The 18,247-nt window shown below is 53.4% G+C and overlaps 1 protein-coding gene and 1 long non-coding RNA gene across 5 annotated transcripts; both read right to left on the reverse strand.

Moving 5' to 3' along the window:
• Nucleotides 1-728: 728 nt before the first annotated feature.
• LOC129048461 (uncharacterized) lies at nucleotides 729-13,096 on the reverse strand. The gene is made up of 4 exons (XR_008510823.2): nucleotides 9,916-13,096; nucleotides 8,412-8,562; nucleotides 4,568-7,340; nucleotides 729-4,448 (listed from the first exon to the last, which is right to left on the reverse strand). It is a non-coding gene; the product is annotated as an uncharacterized LOC129048461 (long non-coding RNA).
• Nucleotides 13,097-14,332: 1,236 nt separating this feature from the next.
• FAM241B (family with sequence similarity 241 member B) lies at nucleotides 14,333-17,773 on the reverse strand. Of its 4 annotated transcripts, none has more exons than XM_002820870.4 (4): nucleotides 17,634-17,773; nucleotides 16,400-16,467; nucleotides 16,108-16,238; nucleotides 14,333-15,156 (listed from the first exon to the last, which is right to left on the reverse strand). In XM_002820870.4, exons 3-4 carry the CDS (start codon nucleotides 16,201-16,203, stop codon nucleotides 14,887-14,889), a joined length of 366 nt encoding a protein of 121 aa, XP_002820916.1. In that variant the 5' UTR covers nucleotides 16,204-16,238; nucleotides 16,400-16,467; nucleotides 17,634-17,773; the 3' UTR covers nucleotides 14,333-14,886. The 4 variants fall into 4 exon arrangements, with proteins under 4 accessions (XP_002820916.1, XP_054379329.1, XP_054379327.1 ...); XM_054523354.2 differs by lacking the exon at nucleotides 17,634-17,773 and adding an exon at nucleotides 17,500-17,617; XM_054523352.2 differs by lacking the exon at nucleotides 17,634-17,773 and adding an exon at nucleotides 17,079-17,467.
• Between the last annotated feature and the right edge of the window lie 474 nt (nucleotides 17,774-18,247).

The raw sequence follows: 18,247 nt of genomic DNA on the forward strand, positions 1-18,247 counted from the left end.
CAGCATTCCCTTAACCAGGTCCCAGTGGTTCCCTACCTGGCCACTTGTCAGTGCTCTTAACTGATTTCAGTTAAAGTACTTTATACAATTTTTACAAAAACATGTGACCATGTGGATCCATTATTGCTAGGGCCACCCCCACAGCCTTGTGAGGCTCCAGTGCACTGAAGGGCCCCCAGGCTGAAGCTTCATCAGCTTCCGATGGCTCCACCCCTGCTGGGGACCGTCACTCTTCACTGCACACTTTGTCTGGCTGGCTTCTGCTGCAGTGTAAATGTCACCTCCTCCTGACCCCTAGCCTAAAGTAGGCATGTGCTATTCTCCATCAAAGAACCCAGGTTTTGCCTGCGTGGTATTTTTCACAATTTGTAGCTGTATCCTTGTGTATTTATTGTTTGATGTCTGTCTCTCCCACCAGACTGTCGTTCCCCAGAAGGCAGGGACCACATCTGTCTTGTCCACCATGGGTTTCCAAAACCTAGTGCCTATTAAGCCCCCATCCATAATGACAGGGTGAGTAAAAGGTGCGCCGCTTCATCATTCTGAGTTACACTTTGTAAGTGGCAGAGTAGGTGCTGGATGAGCTGCTTCATCATCACCCACCTCTGCTGAGCCATCTCCTCTCAACAGGAAAAGCTAACTGCCTGCTAAGTCCACGCATGCACAAAGATACAAAAACCTAAAATAAAACAACAGAAAGGAGGAAACGATACCAGGGATATCATGGGGAATCATCTATGGAACACCATCCTTTTATAATGTTTATTAGAAATATGAAAAATATCATACAAAATACAGAAACATAAGAGCAGTGCTTCTGAACAAACCAATCAGGAAGTTCTGGAAGGCTCAAAAGTAAGCAAGACAGAGATACAGGGTGGAATGGGTTAAACCCACTATGCACACATAAAACACACTACATGATATAAACATTTCTTAGAAATATGAAATTCAGCTGGAAAATAGATCGGCCAAAGGCATAAGAAAGAGGAAGAAAGAGAGTGAAAGAGAGGGAGAGAGAAAGGGAGAAAGCAATCATTAAGAACTCAAAATTTAGCAAAATGAGAAAAGTTACCTAAAAGACTAATGATTCTCAGCCTGAGCTAATACTAGCCTGTCCTGTCTGCAGTGTGGCACATGTGAGGAACAGAACTTTCAGGCTTGTCATCAGCCTGACAATGTTCGTGTGGAGTTGGTTTTAGGCCTGGCACTGGAGTGGGGAGGCCACCAACCCTCATGCCACTCCACAGAAAGGCCTCCTGGGGCCTTAACTCTGCTCACTGGGAACTCTCACTCCCAGAGGGGAATCCAGGAGTCCAGGAGCAGAGAGCTGATATTCCTCCTGTCCCCATGTCTGTTTCCATGGTGACAGCGACCCTCACACTGTGAACACCAAGACGGGAAGCCAGATCACAGGTCCTTGGAAGCAGAGCAAGCTCTCCCTCCTGGGGGCCTCCTTGCCAGCTCCTCTCAGCCCCGGCCCCCAGCCCCCAGCCCCCAGCCCCCAGCACGGAAGTCCTTTGTCTCTAGCTCTGTCTGTAACTGCCTTGCTGCCCCTCGGCCTCCCCTCCAGCCCCCCTTCTCTGTCTGCCGAGTAGCACATGTTCTCCCGCCTCCTGATTGATCTATTCAGGGAGAATGGGGGGAAACGACTCTTTAATTAATCTCCTGCCTTAATTAATTATTGTAATGGCTTTCAACTTGGGGGGAACGAGGGCCACAATGTACTTAATACGTTTTTATGTCGACGAACACATTTTCTACTTGGCAGAGAAAGAAGAGGCCTGTTTTGGGTTTGGGGCCGCGGAGTGATTTATAAAGGGCATTAACACCAGAGGACTCCTGCTGCGGACTCATGGGTTGGCTTTCTCTGGTGACCAACTTTCACCCTCCACCTCTCCCTCTCCCTTCGAGCTCCCCCAGTCTGCCCACCTCTCATTCCTACCTTTCCGGTACTTCTCCCTCTTCTAACCTACCTCTTTTGCCTGGATTCACTTTGCTCATTATTCCCACCTCACCCTCTCACTGTCACTCTTTCTCCAAAGACTCTTAAGGAAAATGGCCGCCGAGCAGAAGCTCTCAGGGTTGGCATGCATTGGCGGCATGGAACAAGTCAGGGGCCTGGAAGGACACTGTGGGCAGAAAAGGTGGGGACCGGGTCAGCTTTGGCCTGTTTCTCTGTGGTGACCACTCACGCACCCTATGAAAGGCGGAGAAGGTTACCAGGAATACCTCGTATAAATAAAATGCTTTCCAGGCCTCAGTGGCCCTGGGTGGGAAGCCCTTTGGAGAAGGCTTCCAGGTTTGCCATGAGGGTGGAAAATGCTGTCTGGGCTAGCGGAATGTCTGGAGAGAAGATGAAGTAAAGAAGAAAAACAGTCCCACAAATCACTCCTCAATGAGGTGAGAGTATCCACGGCAATCTGCTCAGGGCTGAGCACCAAGGAGGCAGGAGATGTACCGTCACCATGGAAACCACATCCTAGAAACTCACTGGTATTGGTCCCTGTTTGCCTCTGCAGATGAGGTGTTGGGGGTGGGGGCTAGACCTGCAGGGTCCCTGGAGGAACTGGGACAAGGTGAGCATGAGGAAAGAGATAAGAAGGGGCAGGAGAGATGAGCGAGGGGAGAGGACAGGAAGGAGAGATGGAGAGAGCGCAGGAAAGGTGAAGGGAGGAGGGGAAGTTCCCAGGAATGAGACAGCCTCTCTCAGGGGCATCCTGAGCTCTCTGGCCCTGCCCCAGAAGGGGACGAAGTGCCCTGTGCCAAGCGAGGGGGTGTGCCAGGGAGCTAAGCCAGGTGAAAAGGCCTGAGCTGGGGCCCAGGCTGAGTCTCGCTGTTGGAGAGAGGCACCATCCATCCCGGCTGCTTTTATTCCATCTCTGGTTATCATCTAGTCAAGATGAGTAAATGGAGCACACCTGGGCACCCATTCACTGCCCACACTGCAACCTTCCAAAGGGTCTGGGACCAGAGGAACCCAATGTGCGTTCTCCAGTCCCTCCCCTGCCCCTGGGTGCCCATGCACAAGCATGCCAGGGTGGAAGGGTGATTGGAAGCTGAGCTCTAAAGCTGGCCTCTTGCCCTAATTACACCCAGACCCCGGGTTGCCATTTTCTTTTTCTGGAAATTAAGTGGCAACTGGGTGCCTAGCGCCACCTTCTGGCAGCTATGACCAGAAATCGCTGGCCCCAGCAGGACCTCCACAGCAGAGCTGTGGCGTCAAACTTCAAGCAAGGCGTCAAACTAGTACCCTCCACCAAACGCCCTTCGGATGGCCCGTGGGCCAGATGAACTGTTCAATCAAAGGAGCCACAGAGCGCATCCAGTTTAGAGAGCCAGCGCCAGCTCTGACACTGATGGGCTGTGTGATCTTGGCAAGCCTGTTGCCTCACTGGCCTTGTGTCCCATCTGTGCAACAGAGGCTTGGACCAAATTGCCCAGCAGAGCTCTGAGTGCCTTGACTCCAGCCAGAATCTAGTCCCTACCTGGGGTATTCTGTGGAGTCTGAGGGGAGAAGCTAGAACCCCTCCTCCAGTGTCCCTCAGAACCGCTCCATGGCCCGGGGGCTCTGTAAGCCCCACATGGTTCAAGGGGGCCCAGCATAGGCGGGTATCAGTTTCCTATCATCTCCCCCTTATCAGGCAGGCCCTGCCAAGAAGCGGGCAGAAATAGAAGCCACAGGACACACAGCACCCACTGCAAGGCATGCCCCTACCCTCCTCCTAGACCACAGCAGCCCCACCTGCCCTCCTCTGTAATCTGAAAGAACCCCCGGACCACAAGGCTCCTGGAAATCGGCTAGAGGACGAGGAGCACTGGAGAACTGGCATTCTCCCAGTTGATGCTGGCACCTCCTGCCCTTCCTTCCTCCATTTTCTGCAGGCGAAGCCCCACTTCAGGACAAGGGGCCAAGTGTATGATGCTTCCTCAGCACCTGTGACTGAACACATGGCTACTGAGCTGCCTGCTGGCAATCAAGGGAGCCAGCCAGGGCTAGAGGAGGGGGGTCTAGAGGGGACTGTGGTCACCCTGGTGTCCTGGAAAGTCACTAGGTAAGCGAATAGAGGTTCTGAGTTGGAGAGCCAAGTTCAAATCACAGCTTTCTGTTAGTAGTTCCACAATCTCATGATGTCTTCTCATTTGCTAGTTGAAGAAAATGGCAGAATCTTCCTCTCAGGGTTCTGCTGAGGATTAAGCCAGGTCATGTATGTACAGCCCTTAGCAGCACTCATCATCACAGACTCAATTCAGAAGATTCCAGATTTGGGCCAGGCCAACTCTGACTCATCCCAATATTAAGAGCATGTTTAAAGTACAATCTTGAGTGTTCCTTCCATCAGTAACTACTTATGGAGCACCTACTACATGCCAAGCACTGCCGTGGACCGCAGAACTAGAACAACAAAGAAGACAGACATGACGCCAGATTTCATGGAGCTTCTAACCTGGTGGGAGGCAAGGGAGAGTCGTGAATAAACATCAAACAAGGACACAAAGAATGAGTTTCTCCGCATTGTGATGGGGAAGCAAAGATGCCAAGGGAGCATATGACCAGGAAGCTGACCTCGTCTGGGTGGTCACAGATGATTTGTCTTCGCCTCTTTCTTCGTCCTGCTGATGGGAATGACAGCATGATGGCTGGAGCTCTGCAGCCATCTTGAACGATGAGGCACAGCTGCTGGATGAGGGGTCTGCATTCCTGATCACCTTGTGAAGGTACCTAAGCCCCCTCTGTATTCTCTACTCCTAACTTACAGAGAGGAAATGACTTTTCTATTGTCTAAAGATGGTGTTGTTTTCACTGAACTGCTGAAGTGGAGTTAGTGTTGCACACGCTGCCTCTTCATTAGACTGTAAGAACCTTGCGGGAAGATGGAGGGCGGCACCCAGCACAGGGCCTTCCTACAGAAGGGAGTCTCAGTGGCTATTTGTGGAATTAGCTGATAAAGCAGGAAGGAGTTGAGAGGAGACAGAAGAATCATTGGACAGACAAATCAAGGGACAAGAAGCTTGAACCATTTCTAGAGACGTCTGAGGACAGAGCCGAAGGAAGGTGAGACAGAGACTCAGCAGCCAAGGACAGGGCCTGATTGAACAAGTTAAAGGACTTGAACCCAGGGAGATAAGTGACTTCTGAAACAAGTACCTTAAGGTGTTGGAGGGCTCCTCAGGGACAGCTTGATGCTGACCGTGGCCTTGAGTGTAATGTCCAAGGAAGACCCAAGAAATGGGGAGCAGAGGGACCTGGGTTTAAATTCTGCCACTTAACAGCTGAGTGAGTTCAGGTAAGTTGCCTGCCTCTCTGAGTCTTAGTTTATCAATACAACAACTTAAATAGATGGGACAACATGTGTGAAATCCTCTACACCCTGCCTGGTACATGGTAGGCACCCAATCAATTGTAATCGTGGCCATCAAGCTATCAGGTGCTATGGTGGATGGACCTAAGTTGATCCCATGATCCCAGCCTCCTGGTGTTCATGCGTTTCTGTGATCCCCTCCCCTGGTGAGTGGGACCTGTGACTGGCTTCCAACCAACAGAACACGGCAAAGGGGAGGGGATGTCTAGAGCTAGCTCTGGAGTCTCTCTCCATTGCTGGCTGTGAAGAAACAAGTTGCAATGAGTCCTATACCTGCAAGAAAGCGCAGCTTATTCTTTCTAGGGAGCTTGGAAGTGGACCCTTCCCAGTCGAGCCTCCAGATGAGAATCCAGCTCTGACTGGCACTGTTGGCAGCTCTGCAGAGGACTTGCTAAGCCATGCCCAGGAACTGTGAGATACTAAATGCGTGTTGTTTGAAGCTGCTAAATTTTTGGTGACTTGTGACACGGCATAGAAAACAAATAGAGGTGCTATATCAAGAACATGTTATGGAATACATAAGGAATATAAAACTTCCCCTTTTCCTGCACGTCAACCCCAAGAGGGGGCATTATTTCCCCCACTTACAGAGAAAACTGAGGCTTAGCGGAGCGGCTAAATTCCCTGAGGCCACGCAGCTCCTGGGGGAGGAGGAGCCAGAACACAGACCCCAGGGCCTGCTCTGAGCCAGGAGGAGCACCAATATCCCTGCTGCAGGGGCGGCAGCCTTACCCCGCAAGGTGCTGTGCAGTGCGATGAAGCCTTTAGGAGGGTCTGCCCCACCCAGTCCTCCACAGACCGCACCCCTCCCTGGTGCCTGGGACCCAGCTGCTTCACACGGCTCTCTGGCACCTATCTGGTCCCTGAGGGCATTTGAGTTTCTAACTCCTGCATAACTAGGGCACTGGTAGTTAGATCCCAAGTAGATCCGGCCCTGGTTTCTCAAGGGCTTTGGAGCAAAAGGCAAGAGTCTAACTCCCCTGGAAAAAGGCAGAAGCAAGGAGACAGCACGTGCACCCCCTTCCTGAGCTGTGAGGCCACAATGAGTCACTCCCACGACATCCACGTGTCCCAGGGTCACTGCACACTCTGCACCCTGGGCTGGGCCTGACCTGTCACTTGACTCCAAGGAAAAGCAAGTGCAGCAGAGGAGGGAGAGAGAAGCGCGAACACCACAGTCTTGAGAGAAGCCCTACCCAGGCTTCTGGAGTGGGCAGCAGTTCCCACCTGGTGCGTCTTCAAGGAAGGCTGCTTCTTCATTTAAAGAGATGCTGGGATACAGGCAGATGTCACGGGGAGCCTTGGGACCCCCGGCTCAGGGCTACATTTATACTATTGACCTAGGTTCTTTCATTCCTCCCTCCCTCCCCGCCTCCCTCCTTTCTTTCTTCCTTCCTTCCTTCTTCATCCCACACGTGCTGCGGGGTAGAGCTGCCTGCACTTACAACTTGAGAATAATGTCCCTGAGTACACAGGTGACAGAGCAGTCACCAGGATCCAACCCAGTCAAGGCAGGAAGAATGGGCTCTGTTTTGGGGGTCCCCTCCTCCCTTTAGTTGGGCTGGTGCCTCATGCCTTCTCATGCAGTTTGCAGAGCAGTCCTCAAGTTTTGACAAAAGGCCAGGGCCTCTGTCTGGGACTGGGAATACAAAAAAGAGCTGAGCATGATCCCTGCCCTCAGAAACTTAGTCTGGCATGTGAGAGGGAAGGAGCCACAAACCCTGCTCCCCGGGGACAGGGCAGCTCCCACCTGGAGGAAGGCTGGCTCATGGCTCTGGAACTGGAACCCAGGCTGCATGTTTTAAAGCTGCCCAGATGAACTGGTGGTGTGGCTAGGTTGAGAACAACTATCACAGGAAAAGGAACACGCTGTCGGAGGCACTTGTGGTTGGCTTGTATGTTCCCTTGCTGACAGCGTCCAGATTTTAGCCACTTCGTCAGAAGAAAGTGATTTCTCAGGATTAGCTGAGCTCAAAGCTGCAAAAAAGAATAAACAAACACACCCTCTCACAGACTGACGAGCGCACTCACACAGGCCCATGCCTCAGAGGCAGATGTCTTCACTGCATGATACTGGTAAGTAGACATATTGGGAAATTTTTCTATTTTTTTCCTCCCAGAATTTCAAAAGCAAATTGCATTTTACATTTTCTTGACTGAGGGCAGACAATTTTCACTAACGGGCCCTGCAGGAGGTGATCTGCTACAAACCCTCATCCGTGGCACACCGCCACACCCCAGGCACTGCATACACGTCTTCCAATTGCAGCTCAACACCGCCCTAGATGACAGGTCATCCCCATTTCACAGATGAGGCACAGTAAGGAACTTGCCCAAAGCTACCAAATGGGGAGCCTGTCTGACTCACCTGCTTCTTGCCTCCAGTGAAAAAGACAAGAGCTAGGCAATGGCCCCCATGTCACAAATATCACGTTCATCGAGGGGAACCACCTGGCACCAGGCTCTGAGTAAGGACAGGCAAATGTGAGGGGTTGGTGGGCGCTGCACTGGGTGAGACTGGGCTAGACGTCGCCACCCCCACCTAGAGAGAGTGCAGTCTTAAACAGTAAGCAAGCCCCTTCCACTGGGGTCACCTAACATGATCACAGCAACCCTGGGCCACCAAATCTAAAATTTCTCACTCTGTCTCCTAGGCTGAAAACTCAAATACTGGAAGGTCTGGTTCAAGACTAGACCCCGGTGACAAACCCTCTCCCTGGGGGTTCCACAGCCACCTTCCATCCTCCCTAGGGCTCCCAGATTCAGTTTGCTGGAGGCTGGCGAGGCAGGCTCCAGATCTGCTGCCTGCCAACTGTGTGGCCACATATAAATTCCTTTACTCTGGGAAAAAGGAAGGACATCTATTTTTCTTTGCTTGGGAGAGGATGAAATGAAACAAAACTTATGAATGTTCCGGGCACTAGGCTCAACCCAGGACGAAACCACAGTGAATTAGAAATTATAATGGAATTGTGCATGCTCTCCACCAGAAATCTTTCCAAAATACAAGGTAATACCAAGTCTGGGCTGGCTGAGGTGAGCACTAACCGGGAGCAGGAGGGCAGAAGAATCCATTTGTAGCATATTTGCAGGAAGGGAGTTCCTGCTCCTGTCCGAAAATTCCACCAGGTGGCGCCATGAGACAACTTTCACAACCTTTCGGGTCTGCACACCAAGGCGGTGGGGGTCCCTCAGGTCCCTGCAAAAGGGCATTGGGAGTTCATTACCCAGTTCAGAGCTAAAGAAAGCTGGGGTCTTGGTCGCTCCTCAAGGCTTTTCTTAACCTCCTTAATCCAGATGTTCATGAAAATGGGGTGTTACATGGACACACAAAAGGGAACAACACACATTGGAGCCTTTCAGAGGGTGGAGTATGAGAGGAGGGAGACGATCAGGAAAAATAACGAATGGGTACTAGGCTGAATACCCGGGTGATGAAGTAATCTGTACAACAAACCCCCATGACACAAGTTTACCTATACAATAAACCTGCACATGTACCCCTGAAGTGAAGTTAAATTTTTTAAAAAAGAAAGAAAATGGGGTGTTAGAGGAAGTGGGGACAGCAACGTGTTGGGCAGCGACGTTGGCAATGCCAGACCAGGCAGCAGCAAAATCCATCAAGCGTCTACTAAGGGCAAGGCCCTCCATGGTAGGTGTCAGTCTCAGAGCTGAAAGGGGCCTTCGTGGAAGTCTAGCCCAGCCTGTTTGTTTTTCCAGAATGAAGGAGGCCAGATGGGAGTCACTCCCTGCCTGTCGGAGGTTGTGGGGAGGCCCTCTCAGCTCGTCTTAGGGTGCAGTGTGACCCAGGAGGCGGTGTTCAGGTGAGGCCACTGTGTCTTTTCAGGGAGACAGCTGAGGGCAGAAATTGCACCCTATCCAACTGCAAAGGAGACTGAGAAACCCTATAAGGTTATGACATCCCCCCTCGGGCCCTGGAGAAAGGGAGACAGTTCTGTCAAGATCCCCACATTTCAGAGAAAAACCCCATGGGTTGGTTCAGGGTCAGAGCTGCAAGGCCCTGAGGGTCAACTGAGTCAATCCCCTATGGGGGATTGAGCCCAAGACAGGGTCGACAACTCAAACACCAAAATACTGCAGGATGAAAATGCTCTTCATGTACTCATATAAAACGTGCCAAGATATACTGCTAAGTGAAAAATGCAAAAGGCAGAGAAAAACGTGTCAAATTTTTTCTATTATTTGTATTAAAAAAAAAAAAGAAAAAATAGTATATTCATGTTTGCTCATATTTGCATAACTAAATTCTGGAAGTATTTAGAAGACACTAAGAACAGCAGTTACAGTGGAGTGGAGGAGGGATGGATGGATGGGGACAGAGGAGGGAGATAGGCTTTTCTCTATATACATTTGTACATTATATCATCTTCGAACCACACGAATGCATTACTTTACAAAGAGTAAGACTTTTAAAATAGCTTGCTCAAGATCATACCGTTTCCCACAGTTGTGGGGTACTGTTACCTGCCAGGGAGTGAAATGATTTGGGGTGGTGCACAAGATGATTATAAGCAATTTACAAACACAGCACCTAATCGGACGGTGAGGAAGTCATTCCTCTTCGTTTCTCTTCAGTCCTCTGAATCCATCAAGGAGAATGTCTCAGTGAGGGGCCAGTGAGGCTTCAGCACCACTCCCAATCTTCATAAACTGACTTTTTTAACAAAGAAAGCAGGCATCAGGCTAAGGGCTTGGACAATGGCAGTGACTAGCTAAAATGGAATATCATTCGTTTTGTCCTGGATTCATTTGTACGAATACCTACTGTGAGTGGCAAGTAGTATTGGCTTTCCATTTACAATAGTAATATGAAGCTTCCTTTTAAAAAATTAATTTAAGTAAGATGTGAGCTGCTGTTAAAAAAAAAAATGTTAAGTGAGTCCTAATACCATTTCTCTATGAATACAGTAACATTGAGCACTAACTTGTGCCAGAAACGGCTAAGTGCTTCCCATGAATTAATATACTTGATCCTCTCACTGTGGGAGGTGCAGATGAGGACACGAAGGTTTAGGGAGATGCTGGGTTGTGCCAAGGTCTCTGGTTAACAGAGCTGAAGCCGGGAATGGGAAGCAGGCATTCAGCCCCCAGCAGGGCCCCTCCCCACCAGAGGGACTGAAGCTGGCCCCTGGGCCAATGCAGACCAGCCCTGGCTCCCAGCCCTGTGCTCCACCTGCCTGGGCACTTGGGGCAGTGGCCCTCCGGCTTCATCTCAAGTAGCTCCAACCTTCTCCTTCCAAGCTCTGAGTCCCTAAAGCCATTTGGTTTCAGCTCTGCCCCCAGCCTCAAACCAGAGGCTCAGAGGCACACACACACACCCCTCCATACACTACACACCCCCTTTGTAATTCTTTGAAGCTTTCACTCTACCTGCTTCTTGAACTTTCTCTTGCTGCTCTTTTGGGCACTGGGTGGCAGCACCAGGCGGGGTAGGCTTGCTTGTCCTACTGGCTGGGCAGGCCACAGGTTCTCTATCTAGTTTTGGCAGCAGAGCTCTGCTGCCTCCCTCCCCTGCCCCCACTCAACCCTTTGAGAGATCACTGGATTTGTCACTTTGCAATGAAAATATGCATTCGAGAATGCAGGGAAGAGAGCTAAATCTCCATGACTGTGACCCAGGACTGGGAAGCCACTGAGGCCACCCAGCTGGGCAGCTGCAGCCAGCACCCTTGCACCAACTTCTGTGCCCTCTGCCCCCAAACAGCTGATCCCATGGGGCTGCAGGCGGGTCTCAGCAGGTAGTGCAGCTGGGCATCTGTATCTGCAGGTTTCCAGGTGACGCTGATGCAGGTACAGCCAGAGGTAAAAGAGAGGAGTGGTCAAGAGCATGGGCTGTGGGCCTCTGAATCCTAGGTCCACCCAGCTCGCCCTGGGTCCTACAGCAAGTTATAAACCCTCTGCCATGTCCTCTGCCGTGAGATAAAGATGACAGTGACAGTACTTATGTCATAAGGTGCTAGTGACAATTAAATGACATAAAGTGCTTAGCACAGGGCCAGGCACTCCATACACTCTCAACAAACATCATCCAGTCCTGACATTCAACACCAGCAACAAGCCCCTCAGCTTCCAGGAGCGTAGCGAAGTGGTTGTATTTCTTCTCTAACAGCTGCGGGAGGGGCAACCCTGCTCTTAAAAGCCCAGCACCGCCCCAGCCAGGGCTCCCAGGTGCCTTGGAAAAGGGAGCCACTCTGGAGCCAAAGCTGCCAGTACAGAAGCTGTGGGCCGTGGTGCAGCACCTGCAGAGGCAGCTCAGGGGCGGGCGCAGTCCCCTCTCCATGGCCCTCTGCCTCTTACCCACCATGCTTTCAGTGATCCCCTGAAAGGCTCTGAGAGGCGGGCAGGTCCCAGGTCGTCATCCCTTCACAGGGATGAGGAAACCAAGGCTCAAGAGGCTGAGTGTCCTGTCCACAAAGAGCAGAGCCAGGCCTGCAAACAGGCCTCCTGTGCCACCCAGTGAGCCACAGAGCGCAGGGGCGGCTTTCCTCCCCCGTCCTCAGGTTCAGGCATCCAAGTGGACAGAGGCCTTGACCACTGCCTCAGGGCTTCCCCCTCAGACCCACAGAGCTAGAAAGGCCCCAGAGATGGAGCCCAACATCCCTGGCCCTCACCTATGCTAAAAGGCCCCATCGTGGCCCTAGTCACAGGGAGGCAGGAGCTGGGAGACGGCTGCTCGGGGGACCTGGCAAAACCAGAGTCACCGTTTCACCTGATCTCAGGCTTGGTGTCTCCTTCAGGGAGATGATGGTTTGGTCCCCACTTCCAGGACTAGCCAGAGGGTGGAGAGGGAGGGGCTTAGGGAGCCAAGGGCTTGGAATTTGTGGAGGGGACCAGGAGGCCGGCTGGTCCCCAGAGATTGAGCAGAACAGACAAGTCAGACCCCAGCAGTTCTACTCACCGGGTGGCCCCGCAGAGGTGGTGGAGGCCTAGTGGGATCTGAGCTGGGGGCTCACATGGGTGGGAGTAGGAGCAGCTCTCCCCAGGCAGCCAGGCTGGAAATCCAGCCTGCCACGGAGACACAGGGCTTCGAGGATCAGCAGCAACCTCCCTGGAAATCTGCCCTCTTGGGCAGGATTGGAATGAGTCAGGCAGCTCAGTCTGGGGGTCCTGTCACACAGCAGGCAGAATTGGTGGTGGGCAGAGAAGGAAGAGCCCACCCCCTCAGTGAGCTTCTGATTAGGATGCTGAGTAGACCGAGGCAGAGGCTCACTCAGGCCCCTCAGCTCTGATATGGCCTCCCAAAGGACCTAGACTCTGCCTGTGCAGGGCGCAGCCGCCCCGTGAGGCCTGGGTCAGTCGGTGCAGGTGAGAGACCTGCCGAGCGCATTCAGGCAGGCCGGAAGCACACAGCCCCAGGTCACTCCCAGCTGCAGGCTGCACGACCCCAGGGGGCGCCTCCCCACACTAAGCTGCCTCTGTCTGCATACAGGCTGTCCCAGCACCTTTCAGACACTGGGCTTAGGAAGTGAGGCAGAGAAGACAGGTAGCTCAGAGAAGGGCCAAGAGTCCAATCCAACCACAGCAGCTCTATGGGGCCTGGAGCTCAGTCAACAAACAGGGCAAGACTTCACCTCCTCTTGGTCCCCACCAACTGACTTCCAGCCCCCAGCCCTGCCTCTTAGGCCAGCTAAGCACCAAGCAAGCCTCACGAGAAGCCATCTCTGCCCGCTGTGGCCCCTGCCCACCCCCACTATCCTGCCTAAAGCCAGGCAGGCCCCTCTCCTCCCGCTCTTTCTAGTCAGGCGCAGAGGGAAGCCCTGCTCACCCCTGCCTTCTCTAACGGACCCTAATTCTCAAAGGGCTTGGACTTTGGGAATGGAAACTGAGTTCTAGAAAAAGGTATGATTCTCAGCCTTGAATTTGAGGACTCAGATTCATATCCCCTCAAGGTATTTTATATATTGGGGTTTTCCACTCGTAATTTATTTTTTCAGAGTCCTGCAGCTTTGCAAAGGAAAAATGAAAGGGAAAACCCACCTCTAAGAGAAGCTGAGGGAGAAGGGAGTTAGGAGAGTGGGGTATGGCCAGGAACTTCCCTGTGGCTGGTGGGCTGGAGCTGTAGGGGCTTGCAGCCAGGCAAGTGGGTGGGCTGAAGTGTCAGGACAGAAGGAGATGCCACGGGGACCAGCTGGGACAACAGCAGGGCTGAGCCCCCACCTCTCTTTGTCCAGGCCCCAGGTGAGAAGCTCCTGTTCCAGACAGCATGGCAGGCTCTCAGATGGAGGGGTGGCCTCAAGCTCCTTCTCGCACCCATCCTCCCCCAGACCTAGCAACTCCAAAACATGCCTTCCTCCCTGCAAACAACCAAACCCAGCGGATCCCAAGAAAAGGATGAGAAACCTGGTGCCAGGACAGGCAAGTCCTTGACTCACCCAGCCTCCCTCCAACCCATAAATAACCCTCCTCCCTCTGTGGCCCAGAGCCTCAGCCACCCAGTGCCTCCCCAGGCAGGGCCTCCACGCAGACCCAGGGCTCACATGTCAAAACGCAAGGCCTCCTCTCCAGAGAAGAAGCAGGGCATCCTCATTCCACATGCACCATTTTCTAAGGAGAATGCACTGCAGCCAGGGGTGACAGGAGCCTCTGGAGGGTGAAAGAGGCTGAGCAGCCTCTGGTCAGGAAGGTCTCCTTAAGCAAGGGAGACCTCGGACCTGCACCCTGGCTCTCCTGACCCTGCAGCCTCACCAGCCATTCTGGCCAGAGGAACCCTCCCCACAAAGCTGACCATCATGCCTGACATCTCAGAGTGAGGCTGAAAGTTATCCACACATCAGGCAAGGGGTCCAAGCCAGATCTCATCTAGACCTTCTCTCCTAGTTCTGCGATCCTACTGGGAAAATCTTAGAAAGCATGCTGAGGTCAAATGCTCGCTGCTGCCTGTTCCCCGAACCCAATCCCTCTTTACCATGTTTTCCAGATCTGCATGCAGGTGTACGATTATTCATACATTTCTTTATATGGACTCATTTTTACTTAAATCTATTTATTGAAAATGTCACAATAAATAGAATGCCAGTACCACTTGTCCTAAACAATAAGTAGCCAATAAAAATATACCATTAAAACAAAAACAAAGCTATAAAAGTCTGGAATTTTTCCCACCTTCCCTAAGCCCAAGTCCTGCTCCCTAGGCAGAGGAGACGTCGGCATGTCTTCCACAGGCATCAGAACATGTTGGCATCCAGCTGAGATCTTCTCGGCATAAAAGGATTGAGAGAATTGGGAAGGGCATCACTTTCTTGCTCTGATTTTGTGCCACTTAATGCAGGCTCCATACCACCTAAAAGTATCTCGGGAACCAACAGATCCACCCACACTTTGGAAATGCTGGACTAATGTCTCCCTCTGCTTCATGCTTAACACAAGGGGGAAACACACACCTGTGGTTCCCTCTCTGATCACACCTTCAAGGCACCACCAGATCCCCTCCAAATATGCCTGCTCTCACACCAAGACCCAGCAAGTCCCTCTCAACAGGCCCACCCCCATCAGCCCCCAGAGGTCACCGCTGACTCAGGTGGGACACCAGGTAGACAAGGCCAACCAGGAGGAGGCCACGAACACCAAGCATCATGAGCAGGAAGAGGAGCAGGATGGAGGTCACCGGCTCCACAGCATGGTTGCCGAGATGCCACTGCGGAAAGCCCATGTTCACCAGCTGCCGGTTGAGGTCATTGAAGGGGGACTGAGCAGCACCCAGCCTGGCACCTGCCTGCTGCTGGCGGTGGCCAGGACCCCCTGGGGGAGCACCATGGCCCCTGTTGAAGAAGCTCTGGAATGTGAAGACAGAGATGAATGAATCATCGGGTTGAGGCACCAGCCAGGAATCAACCTCTCTAGGCTGCGTCCTGCCCTTCCTACAGCCACCCAGGGTCACACCCTCCTTTCTCAGCAATCCCCCATGCCACCCATAAGAATCCCAACAAACAAGTCACAAGCTCTCAGAGCACAGAACATGCCAGTCTATATTCCTCACATCAGGCCCAGGACAGAGGAGAGAGGAAGTGGTTGAGGCAGGTTGGACTACAGGGCATGGCTCTAGGGCCAGCAATTTTAATACTCATCATCACTCCTTTTTTTTTTTTTTTTTTGAGACGGAGTCTCGCTCTGTCACCCAGGCTGGAGTGCAATGGTGCAATCTTGGCTCACTGCAACCTCCGCCTCCCGGGTTCAAGCGATTCTCCTGCCTCAGCCTCCTGAGTGGCTGGGATTACAGGCATGCACCACCACACATGGCTAATTTTGTATTTTTAGTAGAGATGGGGTTTCACCATGTTGGTCAGGCTGGTCTCGAACTCCTGGCCTCATGATCCGCCCACCTCAGCCTCCCAAAGTCCTGGGATTACAGGTGTGAGCCACCGCGCCCTGCCACTCCTTTAAAATAATTATTCTGTGCCCAGGGCTCATCTCCTCCACTTCCTCTCCAGCTTCTCTGTCATCCAACCCACTCTTAAAAGAAAGACACTAGCTCCAGTGAGGTTTGCTAACCAAGTTAAAGGAGAGAGAGCTCTTGGGTGTGAAGTCTGGGGAGGCTGCCTGGAGAAAGGAGATCTGGGGAGGTAGACAATAAGCCACTGCATCTTCCCCAAGTCTTACCCAGCTCTCTGCAAAAAGGGCTTCAGGCTAGAAAAGGTCAGTGACCAGCAAGAGAGACTTCTGGAAGCTAGGAGTAGCCAGTACACAGGAGGCCATCTGTCCCACTCCACAGGAAATGAGTACCTACCTGTCGAGGAATGCTACCTCTTGGTGGCTGGGTAGTGGTCCTCACTCGGGGGTCGTCATCCTGCACAATTTCCCCATTGGCCAAGATCCGCACCATCCTCCCAGGCGCTGTGGGTCCCTGATGGGCTGCACCTGCATTGTGTGGTCAGAGTGGGCAGGCTAATGGAAGCCAAGTGGCGCAGAAGTTCTCCCCACCACAAAACCTTTAACTGTTAGTGATCTGGGACCAGACTCATGAAGATCTGTGGAGGATTCTTCCCCTGACCTCAAAAAGCTTGAAGGAAAAAATTTACCAGAAATTGAGGGAGGCTTGCAGTCAGTGATGCTCACAGAGGTGACCCACGCTGAGCAGGTGCTGTGCCTGATTAACAAAAAGGGGAGAAATAAAGGCAAGTTGTTTGCCAGGCAAAAAGATTTCAGACATTGAGTCCACCAGGAAAACTATCAAAAGGATCCTTGGCAAAGGAAGTTTTATTGCCAATCACTACACTGCCAACAGCACAACTGGGACTAGAGTCCCTGCTGTGGCCCACGCCCTGTGGAAGGCCCATCCTGCAAGGCTCACCTCACTCAAGCCTCACAACACTCCCCCGAGGAGGGTACTAGCGTGGCCATCGCACAGGCGGAGGCACAGGGAGACTTAAGTGGCCTGCCCGGGATCACACCTACGGGCAGCAGAGAAAGAACACGATGCCAGAAGCTCTGGTTCTAGGGCCCTCTCTGGGTACTAAACTGGGAGTCCAGGGCACCAGGATCCCCAGTGGGGTTCCATTTCCCTTCCACTGAAAAATGGGTCGAGTGTGTTGCTCCCCCAGGGAGTCAATGTCACCACCTGGGCCTTCCCCAGGAACACCCAGGAAGACGGGGTCACTTCGGGGTTACGTTACAACCACTGCCTGGTAGCGGCAGACCACACCAGCCACCATGTGCCTCGGAAGAGCACACCTTTGCTGCAGAGGGCACGCCCCTCACCTGTCCCTCACTTCGCAGGGAACACGAGCCCAACCTTGGCTAACGGGCGCAGGGCCCAGCCTTCCCAAAATATGGGAGGGGGTTGCTGCGGTGGCTCTCGAAAGGCTCCACTCCGCGGACCCCTGGACTGCGGGTCCCCTCCACGCCTCCCCTTGAGTCTGGGTAAAGGCCATTCGTTCTCAGGAGATGAGCCTCAGTGTCCATCTACATTCTAGATAGCACTGGTGACATATACGCCGAAAAAGGTCAGGAGCCCCTGTTGTCTCGCCCGTAGCCTGGAGCCCGGGACAGGCGCGTCCCCCTCCTGAAGCTCGCTGGCCCTGGCGCAGGCCGAGCGGATGGTGGTCGCGCGCAGTCCCTTTGTGCTTTGTCATCGCGCCCCCGCCCGGTGGGCCACCCGCGCGCCCGGCCCGCGGCGCACCTGACATTCCGGGCCGGGGGCGGGAGGGACGCTGCCCCGGCCGCCAGCCCCAGCCTCTGGAGCCCGACACCGGCTCCCAGTCCCGGCCCGGGCTGCGGCGAGGGATGCGCTTCCTCCGCGGCGCGGCGACTCACCTGCAGGCGCGACTCCGGGCCTCGGCGGCGTCCACTCCCGGCGGCTCCAGGCGGCTTCCTCCCACCTGACCTCACAGGAAGCGCGCGCCGGAGGGGCGCGGCCCAGTGGCGGCGCACATCGCCCTCTGTAGGCCGGCTGAGGAATTGCACCTGCCCGGCCCGGGGTTGGGGGCGGCGCGGGGTGGTGGGAGTCGGGGAGATGGGGCGTGGGAAGGGGAGATGGGGCGTGGGAAGGAGTGGGAGGTGGGGATGGAGAGAAAAGAGGATGGGAGGAGAAGACACGTGGAAAAGAAGAAGAAGGAGGAGGGAGAAAAGAAGGAAAAGGAAGCGGAGTCCACGGAGGAAAAACCCAGGGGGTGGGGGCGCCCTGGCCTGGGAGGAAGGGCGGGCGCAGGCTCAGATGACCAGTGTAAGTTTGCTGAGCCAGCTCCGTGGATGCCCGTTGAGTAGGACCCAACCCTGCCCTCGAGGAGTTCCAAGTTCAGTGGGGAAGATGAGGCAGGAACGTGGCAGACCCCTCTGTAGGCTTCCAGGAGAAGATGCGTTTGAGCTGGGGCAGGAGGGTAGGTAAGGATAGAGAAGGTCACTCTTGGCAGAAGGAACCACCTGCAGGG

This window comes from Pongo abelii, chromosome 8 (assembly GCF_028885655.2).
Source record: "Pongo abelii isolate AG06213 chromosome 8, NHGRI_mPonAbe1-v2.0_pri, whole genome shotgun sequence".
Classification (NCBI taxonomy): Eukaryota; Metazoa; Chordata; class Mammalia; order Primates; family Hominidae; genus Pongo; species Pongo abelii.